This window comes from Centroberyx gerrardi, chromosome 12 (assembly GCF_048128805.1).
Source record: "Centroberyx gerrardi isolate f3 chromosome 12, fCenGer3.hap1.cur.20231027, whole genome shotgun sequence".
NCBI lineage: Eukaryota > Metazoa > Chordata > Actinopteri > Beryciformes > Berycidae > Centroberyx > Centroberyx gerrardi.
In genome coordinates, this window is record NC_136008.1 from 5,839,913 (window position 1) to 5,854,576 (window position 14,664).

A 14,664-nucleotide genomic window follows, 5' to 3' on the forward strand; every position below is an offset into this window, starting at 1 on the left:
GGCTGATGCACGTGGGCGGGTTACGCTCTTTACTTCCGAGCTTGTGATTGGACAGCGGAGTTGTACAGTAACGTCGCTCATTGGTGTAATGTTGTCTATGGACTGTACTTTCGGCCAATCACTTCAGTGATGTGTTATAAGTATGGGCAAGTATGGGCAAAGTTTCTGGTGAAAATACATGTATTAACATGTATACATACATGTAAAATATAAATATGTACCTTGTAAAATATTACTCATGAATACAGGTGATACACTTGTACAAGTATTTATAAGGTAAAAAAACAAAAACATAACTATGATAATAATAGTCACTTGCCTTATGTCAACAGGCCTAAAGTCTACTGTTTTTCCCAAGTGTTATTCTTCAATATACACCATATTAGCAATCATGGTTTGATTCTGTGGGTGTTCCCTTTTGAGAAATATGTGTGAATTATAATGTGTGTTTAAGCAAAGACAAGTCGATGATCTTCAGGATACACACACATGACAGAAACCCCACAAAATCAGCATGTATGAAATATGATAATGGACAAAATAAACCATATAAACCTATGGAAAACATCCCATTCAGAAGTGCTCCAATTTGTCACTCGGAATTTATTTTCAAAGACAAACACAAGAAAACAGTGAAAGGATGAAATTCGAGTAACGCCGTTTTCAAAAACGCTACACAGCTCGCCAATTTGTCAACCCTACTCCAAAATAGTTCACAAAAGGGCAGCAGGCCTATAAAACCTCCCACGCCGGGAGACACCCTGGTGAAAGCAGCATACAGTAGCTCCTGTGCCCTCCCCCCCCCCCTCCTCCTCCTCCTCCATGACTAAGTGATTTAGCCAGCTCTGGTGCAGGCCCCCTCTCACTTACAATGCCTCCCTAGGTTGGTGACAGAGAGAGGGAGGGTGGCAGAGAAAGGGAGAAAACCCATTTACAATGCGGCTTACACATGGCCGTCCCCACAGACGGCGCCCATCCTTGGATTGATGTGTGGTATGCATATTTTGGGTGCGATTTGGGCACCGGAGAGAGGGGGAGAGAGAGAGAGAGAAAGAGGGAGAGCATGTCTATGTATGTGTGTGTGTGTGTGTGTGTGTTGGGGGGTGGAGGGGGGGGGGTTATAGGGCTCAGGCTGTCTGTTCTCTCGCCCTCGCTTTGAGTCAATAGTGTTCCGGCAGCTGAGGTTCTTTATGAGGGGAACAATCTGGAGGGTCTTGTCAGAGTGCCGAGCAGCTGCTGTTTTCTGGGGAGCTTCTTTCATGGACCACAGGCCTGGAGTGGGGAGGTGAATACACAGACGCCCCCTCCCATCCCACCCCATCCCATCCCACCCCTCCCTCCTCCTCCTCCTCCTCTTCCCCCCCCCCACCCTCGCACTGGAAGCCCTCCCGCACAATGCCAGATGAAGAGTGGCACAGAGGAGACATGAAGAGAGCAAGAGAGTGTTGTTATTGTGCGGCGCTCTCCGTCACCCGGGGTACCGTCATTTACCCCGAACAATGCTTTTATGAGGTATGTGAAGATCCTTTTGTAACACAAACACGGACGTTAAATTAGCGCATTGAAACACGAGCCATGAAATATAAATCAAATGTATTGGCACCTGTAATCTTACACATCTTACAACCTGATGTGTGAGTATACATTTGATTTTTTTAGAATTTTTTTTTTTTTTTTTTTTAATATATACACAGTAGATCATAATAAAAGTGTCATCCTGATTCAGGTTAGATCAGAAGAGGCTGATTACACCGCAACCTCTCATTATTCTCCTGAGTGGGATCTTAAATTTTCATTAGCAGAGTGTTGAGCTGCATTTGCTCCCTTTCCTTCATTGATTAAGTTAGTCAGATCAGTAACACATCGGTAACACACACTGCCTCCCTTCTTGTCATAAAACGTCTATGTTACAATGTTACATTCACTCAAGACTATGACTTGACAGTGTTTCATGCTATTCAGGCAGCCCGTTCAGAGAAGGGCACTAGTGGCACCCTCTGTCCCTTGCCCAGTTCTAGGTGTGGCGGGTGCAGGAGTGAGCCTGCACTGGGTGGCTGGTGTTTTGGCTTTAGGTCCAGACGGGCTTCTCCATGTTTAGCTGCTGTCTGAAGGCACCAGGTTCCCTGTGGTGTCCAGCTGCATGCATTTACATGTGCAGGCCGACACCGGGCACTCTGAGTGGTCTCTGCAGAGGACAAGCAAAGGTCAATCCAAAAACAAAACACACTTGTAAATGTCTGTGTAAATGTTGTAAAATGTCTACACAACAGAGAACAGAGATGTTTGTGCATTCTCCTAGCCAAAGAGCACAGAGGTGAATAGCTGTCATTACATTCATAATTGTATCATAAAATGATCACGCTGTCAGGTTCTCACCTGAACCAGCTGAGCATGTGGCCGGCGTGGCCGCCGTGCCGACAGTTGTGACACCAGGTGAACCAGTTGTTGAACTGGGCCAGTTTGTTCTCCCTTGTCAAGTCCACCTTCTCGTCTGACTTCCCTGTGCCTAACCAAAGAAGGAGATTTGACCATAAATCAATATGAACAATCAATATAATGATACTTTGCAGAGCCCCTCAACATTTGTATGAGCAGCGTCAGTGCAATAAGGAAACTACACTGGCTACTAAAATCAAAGGTCCAACTTCCCCTAAATGTTGATCAAAGTCCACTGCTTTCCCCCCTGCAAATGCTTAGTTAAGTATTACAGCCACTTAAGCTGCTCCAAGATTCATGCCTATTGCTGCCAGTGTCAGCTGAGCATCTGTCCACATGATCCACACAGGTCAGTTTACCTGGGCAATTGGAAACAGGTGTGCCCATGTTCATGAGGCAGAGGGCGCAGCGCGGCAGGGGCTTCCTACAGCCGGGGCAGCTGGTGACTTTTGACTTGGTGGGCGAGCCGCTGACGCCGTACTGGCTGAAGCCGCGGCCCTGGTGGGGAATCGCCGAGCAGCTGTAGGAGATGGACTTCCCACAGAAGTTGCAGCTCACAAACACCTGGCCCACAGGGGGAACAAACACAAAGGTCAGCTGATAAGGACCGGTGAACCTGAAAGTAAAGCAGGTTATGCACCCGCTCACCAGCTGTCTGAAATTAATTATGGGGGCAAATCGAGATAAGTAATAGATAATATAGCAATAATACCCTAAAGAACATGCTTTACTGTGATTATAGGTATGTCGGTGATGCAGCTAGGTATGAGACACAGCCAAGTACTTGTGGCAGAACTGAAGTAACCATGATCACCTATAAGAGCAATGTTTTGAGTGTTGTCTTTATAGAACGAATACCAGCGTATGTGTGCATGTGTACTGTCTGAAAGGTTTTCTCCAAAGTAGTAAACATACAAAAGAATTTTAAAAAAGATCACTAACTAGTTCCCTGGTTTTATGACAAGGCTTGGCTTTAATTACCCTTTATGGTAATTATCAGCATGGTTGGAACCACTTTGACCATCAGACCGTTTGGCAGAAATTACCTGTTGTATACTAACATTGTATACTAACACAGAGCCAGGAATACTTCACTTAACGTAATTGCATTGTAATACCGTTCTATAGGGACAACAAACATACTTTTTCAAAAGTGTACCTCACAGTTACCATGGATGACATTACTAAATACAAGTAGGACTGATGAAGCCTCTCGGATGAGAAGGTGAAATGTCTTCAACTCTTCATTTTAAGTCCCGTGGATTTTGTTTTTATTTATTTTTTGGGACATTTTACGACCTGGATGACTGAAATGAATCTACACAGACATTACTAAACACAATTAATACAATTATCTTTCTCAGTCACCGGTTACCTGGGCCAGCGGTTTGGAACTGGGGTCCAGCTTGCCCCTATGGATGTCAAACTCGGCCCGTTTATGCCAGAACCTCCACGCATCCAGCAGGTTGCGGTAGTTTTCGATCCAGCACTGGACTCGAGGGTCCTTCACCACCTCGCCTGGTGAGCCCTGATGGGAGAAATACTTATGAGTAAGCTTATTTCAGATAGTTTGGGGATAGCATAACCCTCCTGCCTCCACCTGCACTCATCCCTCTGGTGAAATGCGTACATGTACAGTATGTGCATCTCAGACAGAGGTATATGCCTAAGCCTTGTGCACAGCAGTACTCTTCTCAGGTGCAGGTTAGAGCAGGAAAAAAAATCAAGCATACCCAGACAAAATTATTCTACCGCACGCTGAAGAGCTCCAGACCTGTTCCACCACTTTCATTTCTTTAGTGTTTATTTATAGACACAAATGCACGGGAGCAAATAAATCTGATTAGGCTTGCTTCAGTTAGTTGTAAGTCAATTTAAATGACAAGGTAATTAAGAGTAACAGCTGTGACCTTTCAGAAATGAGAATGCAGGTTTTAGCATGTACATTGATCTCTAAGGGTGCGATCACACTTACAGTTCACTTTCTGTGGTCCAACCATAGTAAAAAAAGTTGACTTTATTGCATTTTTGTATTTGGTTCGTGGGTGGGTAGGTAGGTGGGGTTGGGGGGTTGATTGGGTGGGGGCATGATGGACTTGTCTGCACTCTTTGCTGTCATTTATCTTCTCTGATGTTCTTACTAGTAAGGAACACGTGAAGAAACAGCTGAATATAAGCATCAGTTGACACTGCGGTTTGCTCTCAGTGCATTTTGTTATGCTAGGCTTTCCAAGCATGAGGAACTGCTGGCTATCAGATGTCAACATCCGTCTCCTTATACACATAAAACCTTGCGTTTTGGGGTCATTTCCTGTAGTTGGTTTGGAGTATGCGCTCAGTCCAAATGAGCCGCAGTGCAGATCTCTTGGAAGAGGACTGAGATTTGCATTTTCAAGCGTCTCTGTGCGGTTATTTGATGCCACCCGAGTTTGAATGGCATTGTTCTCACCGGAATCTAATGAACCAAATGAAAGGAGTAAACACTCCGGAGTTCAAATAAAACATGCTTGGTGTGAATGCGGTGAACAGGCTAAAAAAAAAAAAAAAAAAAAGAGACAGGGTTTGTATGTATCCTCTGTCTACCTTTAGCATGCAGAAGCTGGCAGTCTGGACGTCTCCAGTGCGGTCCACATAGCTCTCCATCAGGTCTACACCATCTTTAGTCAGCCCCGTCAGCAGGATGCCCTCCAGGTTGCCCGCTTCCTTCATCTCATTGGTCAGTTTCTCAATGTAGCGAGGCAGCTGCGGAAAAATACCCCACAGTGATCCAGTTTATCACAACAGAGGTGAACGCAAAATAGCCAAGTACACACAACGCACTTCAAAACAAATTTTAACAGCTAAGTATTTCATGTAAATGGTGTTACAAGGGTATAAATTGTGAGGAAATGCTAATATAATAAAGTTATAACTTGCTGTTGACAGCTTGTCTTCGTATGGATTTACAAGTCATTACCTGTGCATCGTTGAGGAACATACAGGCGAAGGCTACTCGGTCCCGCACAGCAACACTGCTCTCATACTGAAATGAATCAAGACAAAAAAAAAAATCATCTTCTCTTGTAATTTCAAAGACATAAACATTTTTTTGGTAACTATTTGGAAAAAAGTTACAAATATGTCATGTGCTTTTCACATTCAATGCATATGGAGTTTCCCCATGTTGAATTGAAAAATCACTGAGGCCCCCTAGGGTTTTCACTGTGAACCTCCTGCACAGATCCTCTGTTCACAGTCGTCTGACAAGGCTGGAAATTTACACACCAGCCATGAGCCAAATGCTTGTAAATTTCACTTGTGGTTGTTAAGTTTGTCTGTTCTACAAGACACTTTGGCAGGGAACCAATCATCGTTTGGATGTCCTATTCTACTCTAAAAATCTAGATGGCAGGAAACACAGTGAAAGTGGCTGGTGAAATTTGGGATGTACCAGTCACTGTGGCTAGTGGACAAAAAGTATAGTTCCTGCCCTTTTGGTTTACTACTCAAATTTCCATGCATTGTCATGACCTAGAATGTACATATTCCTATTATGCTGGGAGTGCTTTTTTGCTAGGAAAAGGTCTAAAGGGATAAATAAATGTAACAACTGATGGCCAACATCTGATACAACTAAGTGTGTGTCATTTTTCTTTGGCGCTAGAGAGAGATCACTTGTCAATCAAATAGTGTGGGCAGGACTGTGACTGTGAAGTTTCTGTAGGTGGCGCTCTTTTCTTTGTCTGTTCAGCCATGGTGGCTATCGCTGCTCACGCTAACTACCCAGTTCTTCTTCCGTTTATTCCAAACAAACTGCTTCCAGAAACATAAAACGCATCACTTCTTACAGAAGACACCGGGTGTTTAAAAGAGCAAATATCAAAACTTTCATGATCTGGCAGAAACACTACTGAGTTACATCCATCACCAATAGAAAGTAGAAAAATAGACATTTATTTATGTGAAAATGCCATGGATTATTACTGAAAATTATCATATTCACTGACGTTCCCTGTGTCTGGAGTGGAGCTTTAAAAATTCCATGATATTCAAAGAGATCCCATGACCTGTAGGAGCGTTGAATTCTTTGACTTTCTTACCAGCACGCCGTCGTAGGCCCCAGACTCGCTGGTGAGGAAGGCGAACATGACGCAGAGGTAGGGGTTCTTCAGCTGCAGCCGCAGGGAGCTGCACATCTCCCTCCACAGGGAGCTCTTCTCGTCGGTGTAGCCCGACAGAGCCATGGCCACCACGTTCAGGTTCAGGTCGCCTGTGAGCAGAGGTTGGAGAAGCCAGGTCATTTTAATATCTGCAGAGTCATACAAGCAAAACAAAGAAGCAAACAAAAAGTACGAAGTTTTCCAAAGAAGAGAGGATAGCGAGCGCTTCTACTGGGTTTTGGTGTGTGAAGGCATTTGTTGTTCCAAGTTCCAAGACAAACTTTAAAAAGACTTTCTTTTTAGCATGGCTAGTTCATAGGAACATATTAACAACTCCCAACATGTTTCGGACATGCTGTGGCCTTCATCAGGGAGTAGCACACTGAACTAAGTTTTTTCTTGAAGAGTGCCTCGGACCGCTCCCTTTTTAAACAAGTACAGATTATCTGGAATTGAGAAAAGAATACATAATTCCTTACAGATTGCCATGTATTTTTGAAATTATACAATGGGTTTTTAACAGGTTTCAAAGGCCCAAGTGTTGTAAAACTGAGTCAACACATAAGTAACCATGTAAACTTTCAATTAAAGTAAATAAAGAATAAAGAAATTGCAGGTACTTTTTTCTGCAAAAGCCGCAAAAGGCAGTTCAGAACAAATCCATAAAAACAAATCCATTCGATTGTCCAGTGAAACATCACCTCATGGCATTTCCCACTGTGCATCCCAAAAACTAGGTTGGGAACACATCAAACTAAGCTGAACCACTAATACTAATATGTCTAGTGTGTTTGTAGAAGCTGGTAGATGAGCAGCAGTATATCAAGATGTCAAAGCTGTTGTTACAGAAATAACACTGCAAATGCCGAGATAGCGCTGTTGACACTGCTTATCTAATGAATCGCCCCCATCAGTCATGCTCAGGAAACACTCATTAGAACGTACAGCAGAAAAACATGTGACCTACATCGGTGGACGGTTTCTCAGTCGAGACAGAAGTGTGTAAACAAAAGCCGTCTCTTTCCTTTTCCATTAAATCTCTGTGGGAAATGTATTTTGACGGCTGCAGGATGGATGTCTTTTGTAAATACAAGGTTCAGTTTCAATTTCAAAATTACATACTTTTTCCAGACCTTCATTTCTTTTGATTTGAAGATTTTAGTTAGTGTTCATTATGATTTACACCGACTGTTGTCTTCACTAACTGTGCCGCATCACTCGAGATGATTATTCTTTACAGCAACAAATATCACAATATGTAAGGTGAAGAAGGTCTAAAAACAGAAAATAGGTAGTCATATATCAGGACAGTACATCAATAATTTTCTTAAGTTTTGTGGAAATTGCCAAATTCGTTTCCCATACATTCCCAGGCTATCCAGACCTGTGTAGGAACCCTGCAAATAGGTAAAATAAATATTTAATCACTTCTTACAACATATTTTGAGTGCACAGGGTTTCCCCTGCATTCATTATTCATACAGAAGTTGTGGGCCCCAATGCGTGGGAAAATTGACCCCGTTGCTGGAAAGAAAAAATGACAAATTCATCCTCGGGGCTTATTGCTCACCCAAAACAAATAGAGGACAATTATAGTACTATTCCTTATTTCATCATATAGGTATCCAAATAAGAGCCATTTTTAAATCAGAAATCCGGGATACTGGAAAAAAGGTCAGCTAAACTATCACAGTCCCCCACTGCTGCCAGAAATCTTAGAAGTAATACTTCAATCTCTAAAGCTTTAAACTATTCAAGAAGAAAAATGGCATATATCAAACGACCTAGAAAATCCAGTCTACTGATGGTTGATACCAGTGTTCATCACTCCGTCCATGCTCTCACAGCCGCTGTACTGCAGCTTGTTCAGGCCACATCGGTGGCACGTTGGGCATGAGAGTCCCAAGAGTCTGAAACCAGCTTCACCAATAAGTAGTAATGTGTTAACATGTGACTGAATCCCAGCTGAGTTGGCTTAATTCAAGATGGCAGCACGCCAGCAAAACCACTGAATTACGGTCACTTTGAACTAAACAATTTGTTTACTTAAACAATTAAACATAAAATCCCAAATAAAGTCAAACCTATTACAGCTGAATTGTAAAGATTACAACTAAGGTGATATACTCACTAAGTTGTGCTTTGTCTGCAGTATTCCCCTGCTCTGTTAAGACCACTGCTAGTTACAGCCTCTGTTGTTCGTTACTACGGCCCAGTCTGAAGGCGATTTCATCACCACTCCGCCTGCTCACAAGCAGCACCATGGCTCTCTGCCACATCGGTGGCATTTTGGTTATGACAGAGCCTGCAGTCAGCTCCACCAATCTGAAGTAATGTAAAATTAGCACCAAGCCTGTAGTCAGCTCTGCCTGTCTGAAGTAATGAATCAATCCCAGCTTTGGTCAAAGATGGCACCATAGCAGTGAATTATGTGCTACTGCTTGATTTTGAACCATTAGAAGACAATGAAAAGTTAAAAAAAAAATCTATGTATTAATCTGTATGAATCCATTTTAAAGACCCATGAAATGGCATCTTTAGATTTGATTTGATGTATTTCCTGTTGAAACAGGATGTTGGGGCGGGACATAACGCAGGGAGGGATCATTCAAAAGTCTAAACCAATGGAATATCGGTCCGGGAGAGAAAGGCAGGTTTATTTGATGGGAGGGGTGGAGGGGCCGGATTGCTCAAAAATCTACTTTGTTTGGTATATTTATGCCTACTAGTGCAGCATGAGCTCACCATGAAAGATTCCAGGAAGTAAAAGTAATGAGAGTTCATTTCATGGGGACGCTAATTTGCACTTTTGCCAGAAGTACATAGTTGCAATAATGTGTGTTGGGTCTGGCCAGTACTGCAACATTCCCCCTCTCCAAGACACCACACCCCCGACCCCCTCCCACCCCTCCACCACCCATCCCGGCTCCAGCACCCACCCTTCTCGGCGCTGGCTCCCTTGTTGAGGATCTGGATGGCGCGGCGGATGTCCAGGTTGAAGAGAGCCACGGCGGCGGCCCGCTCCCACTCGCGCTCCTGCTCCAGGGAGCGCAGGAAGGGCTCCACGTCGATGTCGGGCCCCCGGCTGATCCAGCCGCAGAGCCGCAGGGCCAGGCAGCGCTCCTCGCTGTGGTACCGCGGGACGTCCGTCTGCCGGTCCGAGCCGCTCCAGCACCTGCGGTTCTCCGTTGTGCCTAAGTGGACCAGGGAGACGAGGATAGAGAATTTCAGTATATGAATTAGTCAATTTTTACTTTTTTGTATTATTATCCTTTTTATCTGTACTATGGAGTTGTTTACTATACTGCTGATGACAGATCTAAAGGAAGGTGATGAGTAGTGTTTTAAATAGTGACTGAATAGTAATAAATTTGTCAGATAATATCAGGTAAGTTATCAATCACAGAGAAGTAGATTAAACTGACTTTCACTTTTTTGTGATTGTGTAAACTTTGTGGTACTCACAGTATTGTCCTATGTGGAAAACACCATCTTGCATCAATGTAGGCTAATACCAACCTTAAAAACTGTTTTCAAATACTGTGCAACCCAGAATTGATGTTTCCTGGCATATTAAGAGTGTTATATGTATAATTCTGCACAGCCTGTCTATTGATTACTCTTATATGCTGCTTTCCTAATGCATCTAGTTTAGTATGTATGCATTTTCAGGCGGGTTCAAACCATCAGCATGTCAGGTTTCTTACCTGAACTGGTCTTCACAATGTTCTTGATACCAGAATAGACTACGGACTGTTTGTTCCCCTGCAGTTTCAGCTCCATATCCTCTGTGCACTGTTTCATATGTGATACTTACATAGGAAATGTAACAGCCGTTGGAGTAAAACAACATAATGACATCTAGAGGTGAAGCATGGGACAGGACAGTAAGGCAGGTCAAAGTGCACCAAGAGCTACACCACATTACTCAAATTCCAACTAGGCCAGGGCAGAGTGGAAACTTAACTTTCTTTCTCTGCTGATCACAGTGGCAGGTGAATTCAAGAAACTCGCCAAACATTTTATCTATTTTAACAGACTCGTTTTTGGAGCAAAAAATACCATCCAAACATTGACTAGACACCTGCTGTAGTGGTTGTTTGAGTAGATAAACTACCGAGCCACATCAAAAATATAGCTGCATTTGGCTGGTGGCTGTTTATTTCCCAGGAAAAAAAACAAAACAGATAATAGCTACAACCGTCTAGGATATATGAAGAATTTTGTTCCAAAATGACATATATCCACCATTTGAAACAAAATGATTGATTGTTCATTTTATGAATAGTAGGTAACATAAGTCCTTGGTTGAAAAAATTAGGATGTTTTTACATAATCTATATTTTAGAGATAATAAGAAAAAGAAGTATCTGCACACTGGACCAGTTTGTTGTTTGGGTGTAAAAGGAGAGGAGAGAAAAAAAACTGCTGATAAGGAAAGTCTACCACTGAAAGCTCAACTGTTATTAAATGTGGTGTTTTTGCATAGCAGTGTTGCACAGAGTTTCATTGCTTTATCAGTAATTTTTAAAAATCTAAAATGGAGATGTAGGAAATTGGAACAGAACTCTTCATAGTGTCACACTGTCTCTGTTACACCAACGTTAATATGACAGCACCACAACACTTTCACCACCAGTCGATCTTCTTAAAGGATATGGTACAGGTCATACCACAAGGACTTGAGCTGGGGATCGTCGCCTCCCGCCAGCAGGTGGTTCCTCCACACCTGGACGGTATCGTGGCCGTACCTGGACTGGGCCCTCTGCCTCATCTTAGTGGCTATGTCCTTCTCTATCAAGCTCTCCGCTCCTTCGGCCCCGTCCTCGGCGCAGTCGTACAGGTGCCTGCCGCACGCCCACATGAGCGAGGTGGTGGAGCTCCAGGCCAGCGAGATGCGCTCGAACACGGTGAAGTCGGTCATGACGCGGTTGGCGGCGGACACCACCACCATGCGGTTCTGGGAGGACGGGTGCCAGGCGAAGCTGCCGATCTGGCTCTCGCAGGGATGCACGCTCCGCTCGATGATGGTGGGCTCCGTCTCGTCGCCGATGGGTGTAGGCGTGTGCTGCATGTCGTACAGGCGGATGATGTTGCTGTCGCGTGTCAGCGTGGCCAGCAGGCCGGTGCGGGTGGGACACCAGGCCACCTGAGAACGAGAAAGCATCACCAACTTTTGTCTACAAAATTTACCATCCACATATTTTACCAACCAACTACATTCTTAGAATAGGACCTTCAGAAGATGGTTGGTTGCCTGCAACAGTGGTGGGAAGAGTAGACAAACCAGCCACAGCAAGAAAACTTACCAGTATTTGGTTGGTGTTAATTCTCCACCCTGTTTGCAGGACACCAAAACCCCTAAAGGCTTCAAACCCAATTCTACTGGCTTGAACATTTTGCACATTACCTCGATAACAAACTACATCAAAGCCATACCTTAGTGAGCGGCTTGGGCTGCTCAGTCAGTGTGAGCACGGGCTTCTCGAATTTCCTCAGATCCCAGATGGCCACCTGGCCCTCGAAGAAGGAGGCCACGCGGTCGTGGAAGTGTGGGTCGACCGTCACGCCCTGGATGGCCTTGGTGTTGACGAACGTCTTCTGGCTGGTGTTCCTCAGGTCAAATATGGCCAGGTTGCGATGCATACCGGCCAACAGCAGCTTCTGGTCGCGAGGTAGCCAGCAGAGGGACAGGCAGGCGTCGTTCTGGCCCAACTCATACAGCGGTTTGGTCACCACCGTGGCCGAGTCCAAATCCACAGACGAGAGGCGGATCTTCTCAGCTGCGACGCTCGCCTCTGGTGAAAACTTACTGCTAATGTCCCAGATAAGGACAGAGAAGTCCGCCCTGTGTTTGTCAAGCCCAGCAGCCAGCCAATTGCTGTCCAAAGGGTTCCAGGCTAAAGTGTTGCATTGACGGGCGTGTTTGGGAACAAACTCTTTCCCCATGAGCTCTTTACATTTAGAGTTGTGGCTCTGGCCCAAGCTAGTGAGGACAACTCTGCCGTTAGCTTGGCCCACAGCTAGCAGGCACTCAGGCTCATGCTTTGGGTACCAGGCCACGCATTTCATGTACGGGGTGTCAGAGTTAATGGCTAGTAAAGTAGCAGCGGTTTCTTCAGAGAGTGGGAGAGTGCCGGCCTTGGTTTCTGCGCTGCCCACTGGTCCGATGCGGTACAGTCCCAGCTCAGAGTCACAGATGACATAGTGGTCCGGGTGGTGGGGAGACCACAGGATGTCCGGCTTGGACCCACTCATGATTCAGAAGCAGCTAGAAGGCTCTCAAGGGAATCTTCCTTCTATAGTGATGACGACCTTGTAAACTGGATAGATGGATACAAGTATTAACACATGGATAAATGATAATGACCGTCAAATCAAGATAGGTCAAGTTTATTTATAGAGCACACTTCATACACAAGTCAACACAATGTGCTTTCTAATGTTGCACACCCGTCTGAAAAGCAGGTAGGCCAATGCACTGCACTGAGTAAACATAAAAGATGTGCTTTGTTGCAATGTGTAGCATGCATATCGTTAACCTTACTGCAAACAAAAACATACAATACACACTGTTGATTTCAGAACCGGGTGTCTAAAAAGTTAGCAAACTGGCGCTAACAAGTTAGCAACCTATTTGTTTGACAGAAAGATATACACAATATGCCGTATTTCAAGCTTGTAGCGTTTAGTTAGAGGTGAAGTTCCAAGTTTACTGACATGCTAACTTAAGCTAATGCTAACAAGTGAAAGAACGAGCTAAAAATATCATTAGCAAGCTAGCGCTAATGCAGCCAGCAGTTGAGAAAAAGCTGCTAAACTGGTTAAACTATAATATTAACGATATTGTATTACTTCAAAACACGTGGGTTATTCGCACGAGTGAGCGACTTACAATTTGACATACACATGTCGACAGTGACAACTTCGAAGCCTCACTAGATGTTGTGTGTTACACCAAAACATGTCCGTGATCATAAACGTCAGCTATTAAAGGTTCCTGTTACGCACAGATGCGCTTGGAAGACAGTTTTCCACCAGAGGGCGCTGTCACCACCTGCACGAAAATACATGGAAAGAAAAGCAGCGAGCCAATCTCCAAAACCCAAATCAATCACACACAAATACTCAGAATATTTAGATCATCGACTGAAATGTAGTGGGAAATTTGAATATTTTACAGTAGGCAATGTATGTGAACGGTCGGAATGACTATATCGGCATACTGCATTAGGGCAAAGATAGACAATAAACTATACTACAGTTCAACAATACAAACAGTAGGCTACACGGGAATCACGGTGTTAAAGGAAACGGTAGTAGCACTCATCTGGTTTTCACATTAGTGGGCGAGAGTGGAAAAGGAAAATAATCTCATTTGGGACCTTCATGCACTGCATCCAAACAATCTCCATGTGCAACAGGCAACAGCTCATAACAGTTACACTGTGCAGACGGAAAACTGTATTTATCCGTGCCAACCCATAGGAATGGTGACGCTAAGTGGCCATTTAGTGTTCATTTATGAGAACTGCCCTAGCTGTAATGTCCCTATAATATTCCTGTAGTGATTTATAGTGTACCTGTGGTGCTCAATAGTGATTTTATAGTGACTTTATCGTACTTTATGGTATTTTACTATCACTATATACACCATGTATAATATTCAATACTCAATAGTAAGCTATAGTTTCCTTATCGTAACTGCTATTTTCTTTATCTCCTATGGTGTCACTGTAATATTCCTATAATATTATTCCTATAGGAACTTAGTGTGTCTATGGAACTTAGTGGTGAGTTTATAGTGACCTTCTCGTGCTTTATGGTGTTTTTGATCTTCTATGCTATATTCCTATAATGTTTGAGGGACATACAGTGTGTCTGGTGCATAATACAAACTTTATAGATCCTTATCGTAACTTGGTACTGTACCACTATTCCTATAATATTCGGATAATATTCCTTTAGGGGCTTCTGGTGCGTCTGTGGTGGTGCATAATGTAACATTATAGCGTCCTTATGCTCCTAGATGTAGTATTTTTTATCTCGTGTGGTATCATAATATGCCTATAATATTCCAATAGGGACT

At 43.8% G+C, this 14,664-nt stretch overlaps 1 protein-coding gene across 1 annotated transcript; it reads right to left on the reverse strand.

Annotated features, from left to right (window-relative positions):
* Window positions 1–1,576: 1,576 nt before the first annotated feature.
* Window positions 1,577–13,505, reverse strand: mios (missing oocyte, meiosis regulator, homolog (Drosophila)). Its single transcript, XM_071924383.2, has 12 exons — window positions 13,471–13,505; window positions 12,015–12,898; window positions 11,235–11,724; window positions 10,283–10,381; window positions 9,515–9,769; window positions 6,516–6,685; window positions 5,393–5,458; window positions 5,020–5,178; window positions 3,812–3,964; window positions 2,796–3,000; window positions 2,377–2,506; window positions 1,577–2,185 (listed from the first exon to the last, which is right to left on the reverse strand). The coding sequence occupies exons 2-12, from the start codon at window positions 12,831–12,833 to the stop codon at window positions 2,095–2,097; spliced, it is 2,637 nt and encodes an 878-aa protein (XP_071780484.1). The 5' UTR covers window positions 12,834–12,898; window positions 13,471–13,505; the 3' UTR covers window positions 1,577–2,094.
* Window positions 13,506–14,664: the final 1,159 nt, after the last annotated feature.